The sequence below is a fragment of the Penaeus monodon genome, chromosome 12 (genome assembly GCF_015228065.2).
Source record: "Penaeus monodon isolate SGIC_2016 chromosome 12, NSTDA_Pmon_1, whole genome shotgun sequence".
In the NCBI taxonomy this organism is placed as follows: domain Eukaryota; kingdom Metazoa; phylum Arthropoda; class Malacostraca; order Decapoda; family Penaeidae; genus Penaeus; species Penaeus monodon.
Genome location: NC_051397.1, coordinates 12,953,513 through 12,961,012, shown reverse-complemented (window position 1 = coordinate 12,961,012; position 7,500 = coordinate 12,953,513). Strand labels below are relative to the sequence as shown.

The window sequence follows — 7,500 nt, the reverse complement described above, 5'->3', positions numbered from 1 at the left end:
GGCTCGAACGAGCTCGGAACGTCATCGATGGTGAAACGGATCGTGGTGGGCGAGGACAACGCCGGCAGGGGCGTGGCGTCCTCCGAGCTCTGCGGGGCCAACAAGGCTGCGAAGGGATTTGACACGTCAGGGGGCGAGGCAGCGAACTGCGTAGGAGGGGGCGGGGGCGCCAGGCCCGTCAGCCCTGCGTGGCTTAACAACGGTGGGCGGCGAGAAGCTACGGCGGGGGTAGAGGGCGAGGGCGGCGGGGGCGGAGGAGGCGGGCGAAGGAGGGTGCGCGGCTCGGGCGGAGGCTGCAGCGAACTCAGGAGCGAGAGCTGGAACTGGCCGGCGGCGAGCCCGAGCGAAGCCAGGAAGGCCCAGACAAAACGGAACATCTGTCCTGCTTCGCTTGCGACAGAAAGAAATAACACTGCGTCAGCGACACGAACAGCTGAGCATCACACAGCCCGGTCCGCGTAATGAGAGTGCTCCGATCGGCGTCGAGTCGCAGCGACAACAAACGTCTCCAGGAGCGGCCACGGACGTCACAGAGGAGGCGCGGCGACCACGATTCCCGCGTCAAGACTGTCCGTCGTCGCCGCTGAAGTTTCCGCCGACGCTCCAGTGAAAGTGGCGGGCATCCGCGCCGCGACGCCCGCGATGACGACGACAAGGCTGCCGCTCACGCCCACGCTGCGCCCCGCGCGGATAGAGGTGCACGGGGCTGTGGCACGCATATATATATATATATATATATATATATATATATATATATATATATATATATATATATATATATATATATATATTTATTATTATTGTGTTGGTGTGTGTGTGTTTGTGCATACTGTTGTGTGTGTTATATTATATATATATATATATATATATATATATATATATATATATATATATATATATATAAATCATATATATACATAATAAATATAATACGTATGTATGTATGTCACATGTGTGAATGTAATCAACAAACACTATGAACTAACATAACATAACTATATATATATATATATATATATATATATATATATATATATATATTATATATACTACACACACACACACAGCACACAACACACACACACAATTATCACATAGCTCACACACACACACACAATCACACACACACAACCAAAATAATATAAATAATAATATAATATAATATATATAATATAATTACTAATAACAAAATGATTTTATTTGGCGTATGTGTATTTGGCGTCTGTCTAGTCGTATTTGCTTCTGTGTACGTAGTCGTATTTGCTTCTGTGTACGTTGTATATAATAGTGCACAAAAGAAAAGAAAAAAAAAAAAAGAAAAGAAACTACAAAAATAATAATAATGACAACAAACTCAGCAGCAATTTCAAAACGAAAAGAAGGAAAGAGAGAAAAAGAAACCTCAAAATTTTTAAAATAAATAAATAAAACATAATGACAACAAACTCAGTAGCAATTTCACCTGCCGGGGCACTGCTCGCGGTCGTCGACATGACGAACTTCACCTCAAACGAGCCAATCAGAGGCCGAATCGCCAACATCAACCGCTGAGTGTGGTCGAGTCAGCTCCCTCCCTCTCCTCCCCTCCCCTCTGGCCTCTCCTCCCCTCTCTGGTCTCTCCTCCCCTCTCCTCCCCTCTCTGGCCTCTCCCTCACCCCTTTAGCTCCCCTCTTCTTCCTCCTCCCTCCCCTTTGCACCCTTTTCCCCCCTCCCCTTTTAATCGCCTCTTCTTCCTCCCCCTTTGCTACTCTTTGTCTCCTCCCTTTGCTTTCCTCTGCTTCCTTTTCCCCCTTTTGCTCCCCTCTGCCACCTCCCTTGAAATTGCTTGAGGATGATAGGAATGTAAGGAGGAGATATTGGCATTAAACACGATGGAAGGGGTAACGGAAGAGAAAATAGGAAGGGAAGGGGGAAGGGGGGGGGAAGAGAGAGAGAGAGAGAGAGAGAGAGAGAAAAGGAGAGAGAGAGAGGAGGAGAAAAGTGAGGAAGAGAGAAGAGAGAGAGAGGGGAGAGAGAGAGAGAGAGAGAGAGAGAGAGAGAGAGAGAGAGAGGCAGACAGACAAAAAAAAAAAAAACACATACAAACATACAGACAAACAGGAATACAAACAGAACGATAAGTAATACAGAGAAAACAATAAAAAGAGAGGCAAGAGAAAGCAACAGGAAAGTGAAAGAAGCGGACGAGCGCACAAAAAGGCGAGAGGACGGGGGCCGCCGATGGAACAGCCGCCTCCTCAATCGTCACCTGAAATCCGTGGCGATCGTTTTTCACGTCCATAATTCTCCGTCAAAACACATTTCCCTCGCTTCATGTCACGGATCAGCTGATGCGCTACATTCACCGGCAGATGTTGTTGTTGGTTGCATGTCATAACGGGTATGACGCAACACTGAGGGAGATGAGAGATAATGTGATGCTGGAGACAAGATGAAGGGCGATTAGCGGCCTCTGTCACCTCCCCCGCCCTTCTATTAGCCCTCCACCTCCCTCCCATTAGCCCCACCCCCTCCCTTTGCTTAAAAAACAACAACTCTGGAACCATAATTGTTTGGCTTATTTTGTTTCTCTTGTCTTAAGCCTTTTTTCTTGCCTCTATTCTGTTTCTTAGTATATATCTATTTGCCCATCTCCCTGTCTATCTGTCAGTCTGCCTATCTGTTTCTATCTCTGTCTCTATTTCCCACCTCTCTCCTCTTCCTCTCCCTATATACATATACATATATATATATATATATATATATATATATATATATATATATATATTATATATATATATATATATACATACTCCTCTCCCTTCCCCTCTCCCTTTTCTCCCCCTCCCCCTCTCCCCTCCCCCTCCCCCTCCCCCTCCCCACTCACCCTTTTCCCCTTGTTACGCGCGTCTTACGTAATGTTCCTTCTCACTCGCCCGGACAAGAAAGCCTCATTGTCAGCGCCGGAAGTGATACCTGCTTCCTTTTCCTTCGCTTCTTTCTCTTCTTCACGGTCGGCGACTTCCTCAGACTAAGCCCATGGGGAGATAGAGGTGGGGAGATAAAAGTAGGGAGAGAGAGGGAGAGAGAGGGAGGGAGGGAGATAGAGAGACGAAAGACAAAAAAAAAAAAAATATATATATATATAAAAATCAAGAAACAAAAGAAGAGACAGAGGAAAATCAGAATACGGAGAGAAATAATGAAACAGTTCAAAAGAGAGGAAGAGAAAGGAAGAAAAAAAAGAGAAAAAAAAAAGAGAGAGTGAGAGAGAGAAAAAATATGATCAACAAAAATAAACGAAGAATCGAAATCGAAATAACGCTAATCCTCACAACACCAGGACGCGAGGTAAGACGGACGCCAACCTTCCCCGAACAAAACAGCATCTCAGTCCCGAGGATGTGACATTGTCTTTAAAAAAAAGGAAAGCTAAAAGAGAGAAAAAAAAACTGAAAAACAATGGAAAAAAGTCCCCCTCGGTTCCTTTCACTTTCTGTCTCTCCGGAGGTCGTCTCTTCCTGCTTCTCGAGCGCTCGCGGGGGACTCGCTCTCCCGGACTCGGAGGCTCGTCGGGGCCTGAAGGAGGAGGGGAGGAAGGGCGGAAGGAGGGGAGAGGGGAGGAGAGGAGAGGATGGGTGAGGGGAGGAAGAAGGGGAAAGGAAGGAGGAAGGAGGGGGAGGGGAAGGGAGAGGAGGTGGAGGGGGGGGAAGAAGGGGAAGGGAAAGGACGGAGAGGAAGGGGAAAGGGAAGGGAAGGGAAAGGGGAAAGGGGAAAGGAAGGGGGAGGGGAGGGGAAAAAGGGAAGGAAGTAGGGGGGGGGGGGAAGGAAGAAGGGGAAGGAAGGGCGGGAGGGGGAGGGTAGGAGGAGGAGGAAGGGGGAGGGAGGAAGGGGAAGGAGAAAAAGGAAAAGGAGGGGGAGGGGGAGGGGAGGAGAGAGGGGAAAGGGGAAGGGGGAAGGAGGGGAGGGGGGGAGGAGGGGGGGAGGGGAGGGAAAAGGGGAGGGGAGGAAAAGGGGGAAGGAAGAGGGGAAGGAGGGGAGGGAGGGGGGGAAGGGAGGAGAGGAGGGAGGGGAGAGGGGGAAAAAGGGTGGGGAAGGGGGGGGAGGAAGGGCAGGGGAAGGGGGAGGAGAGGAGAGGAGGAGGAAAGGGGGAAGGAGGGGGAAAGGGGGAAAGGGGGGGGGAGGGGGGAAAGGGAAGGGGGGGAAAGGAAAGGGGGGGGAGGAGGGGGGGAAAAGGAGGAGGGAGGGGGAAAGGGGGAGGAGGAGGAGGAGGGAGGAGGAGGGGGGAGGAGGAGGAGGAGGAGGAGGAGGGGGAGGAGGAGGAGGGGAAGGGAAGAAGAGAGAAGAAGAGGGAGGAAGAAAAGAAAAGGGGAGGAGAAAGGGGGAAAGAAGAAGGGAAGGAGGAGGAGGGGGGGAAAAGGGGGACGAGGGGAGAAATGAAGAGGAGGAGGAGGAGAGGGGGGAAAGGAGGAGGAAAGGGGGGGAGGAGGAGGAGGAGGAGGAGGAGGAAGAGGAGGAGGGAGGAGGAGGAGGGGGATGAGGAGGAGGAGGAGGAAGAATAAGAATAAGAATAAGAGGTGTAGGAAGAAAATTAGAAAAGGGGAGGAGAAGGAGGAAAAGTAAGAAAAGCGAGGAGGAGGAAGAGGAGGACGAGGAGATAATGATAGAGGAGGAGGAAGAAGATGCAAAAGAGGAGGCAAGGAGGTGGAGGAAAAGGAGGACGAGGGGAGGAGGGGGTTAAGGAAAGGGGAAGAGGGGACAGGGTATAAGAGGAAGAGAAATGGGAGGAAAATGAAAGAGAAAGAGGAAGGTTGGAGTAGAAGAGTAGGAGGAGTAAAAGGAAGGTGAAGAGGAGGAAAGAGTATATTATTTTTATTATAATTATTGTCATTATTATTATCGTTATTATTATTATCAATATCATTATCATTATTATTAGCACTGCTATTGATATTCATTATAATTATTATTATTATTATTATTATTATTATTATTATTATTATTATTATCATTATTATTATTATTATTATCATTGCTATTATCGTCCTTCTTATTGCTATTATCACTATACTTGTTACTATCATTACTGTTATATTTTCACCAATTTCTATCATTATTTATCTTTATCATGTAACTTTTACGTTTCTCAGTTTCTCTTAACCCCAATGCGTTATTTTCAGTCACGACACAGCAAACGCAGACATGTTCCTGAATATATTGCAACGCATAAAATCAACAACCGAAGAATTATTTCACTCCTTGCATCACCATAGACGTAATCTAACTCCAAACGATATTTTACAGGTCTACACTATATATAAATCTATACGAAAACGTATAAAAAAAAAAATCCTTAGATTACGCGTCGAAATTTCTTTAAAAACACGAAACATCTAAAATATCTATTGAAAAAAAAACGGTGTTGTTTTCCCTGCAATCATCTCTTCCACGTAAACCGCCTCGACGAAAGCGCGAACATTGAAAGGTAATGAAAAGATTGCGGGCGGATGCGGTTCGGCCGTTTGGTGCGGGCGGCGGGAGTGCGGTTCGGGAAATTACGCGGGGCTGGAAGCGCCTAAATAGTGTGCGGGGCGGAGGGAAGGGAAGGAGGGAGGGAGAGAAGGGAAGGGGTTGCAGCTAAACGGAGGGAAGGAAGGGGAGGGAACGGGTTGTAGCTAATCGGAGGGAGGGAGGGAGGGAGGGAGGGAGGGGAAGGGGTTGTAGCCAAACGGAGGGAGGGACGGACGGAGGAGAAGGGGTTGTAGCTAAACGGAGGGAGGGACGGACGGAGGGGAAGGGGTTGTAGCTAAACGGAGGGAGGGAGGGAGGGAGGGAGGGAGGGGAAGGGGTTGTAGTTAGGTGGAGGGAGGAAGGAAGGGAAGGAGGGAGGGAAGGAGGAGGGGGGTTGTAGTTAGCCAGGGGGAAGGTTTGGAGAGAGGGAGAGAGGGAAGGAGTTGTAGGTGGGGGGAGAGAAGGAGGGAGGGAGGGTGGGAGGGAAGGGGATGTAGCTAGGGGAAGAAGGGTGATAGAAAGGGAAGAAAAGTTGTAGCAAGACGGATGGACGGATGGAAAAAATGTGGGAGGGAGGGATGGAGGAAAGGAGGTAGGAAGAGAGTGCGAGAGGCAAGGAGACAGGAAAGGAGAGAGGGAGAGAGAGGGAGGAGATGTAAATAAGGGGAAAAGGGGGGGAGAGAAGGAAGAAGGATGAAGGAAATGGGGTTGTTGCAGGAGTAAGGAAGAAAGGGTGAGAAAGAAGGGGAGGAGAGAAGACTTTGTAGCCGGGAGGTGGGAGAGAAAAGGGGTTATAACTATAGGGAGGGAAGGTGGGAAAATGAAGCCGCAGAAGGGGGGATAGAACAAAGTGAGAAAAAGAGCTAAAAGAATGAAAACCGAGATAAACTACAGAGAAATAACGAGTTAAAGTCGAGACAGAATATAGAGAGATAAAGAGCAAAGAGGGCAAAGGGTGTAGTTTGCAGCAGAACTCCCTAAACGCTCTGCCTGTGACTCGAAAAGACGCCGAGACAAAACGAGCGAATTATGGGACTCCGTAGATGTGTATTTTAGCGGTACGTGAGTAAATTAATCAAAAGTAATTATAAAAAAAAAAAACGTGTGATTTCCACCGCGGTAGAGAGAATACGCTTGCGAATTCATCCTTTGTTAACTGAAATCCCCATTTAATGACAACGCAACACATCTTTTGTGAAGTCACGCGCTCTTAGCTAACAGCGCTGATATCATGTAACGTCATGCCTTGCGTTCTATACTTGCTTGATTTCCGGAATTAAGTCCCCATTTTCTGTTAACAATATCAGGTATGTTGTTACCTCCTCCCATTGTGGTAAGGAGCTATTACTATTATTACGTTTCATTATTTGGTTACTCTTATATCACAAGCAGTATAAATGTTGTTGTTTTTTACGTTACATAAGGCATATCTTTGCATAAACTAAGGGCATATGTGCGGTCTATTTAATGTTTCACTCTATTCGAGTGTGTCTATTTATACGACATAGCGGATACAGCTAAACTGTGAAGTCGACACAGAAAGTACACAGAAAGTACAGCCACAAATGTCCTGCTGCAGCGTTTGGGTTTGTGGTTGTGTTTTTGTGGGTATGTTTTGCAATGCATACTGTACGTCTGTGGATATGCCTGTCTCCTTTTCACTCTCCTCTCTCTCTCTCTCTCTCTCTCTCTCTCTCTCTCTCTCTCTCTATATATATATATATATATATATATATATATATATATATATATATGTATATATATATATATATATGTGTGTGTGATGTGTGTTTATCTATCTATACATCTATCTAGCTATCTAGCCATCTAGCCATCTGTCTGTCTGTCTGTCTAACTACCTATTGCTATTTCTTTCATCCGTATCTCTTTGTGTGTTTCTCTCTCTTCTCTATACAATTTAGTAGCTGTAAGTTTCGCAATGAAAACAAGAATTCACCAAACAGCATCAGTACAATCAAGTGAAATATTGTTTAGAGAATTTTCACTGCG

General features: G+C 46.8%; 1 protein-coding gene across 1 annotated transcript in view; it reads right to left on the bottom strand.

The window, feature by feature from the left end:
• LOC119579309 (proline-rich protein 36-like) overlaps positions 1 to 553 on the bottom strand; it is a 9,121-nt gene extending 8,568 nt beyond the window's left edge. The window contains exon 1 of the mRNA XM_037927070.1: positions 1 to 553. This exon is cut by the window's left edge and continues 1,162 nt beyond it. Coding sequence (XP_037782998.1) covers positions 1 to 377 — 377 coding nt within the window. The 5' untranslated portion in view covers positions 378 to 553.
• Positions 554 to 7,500: the final 6,947 nt, after the last annotated feature.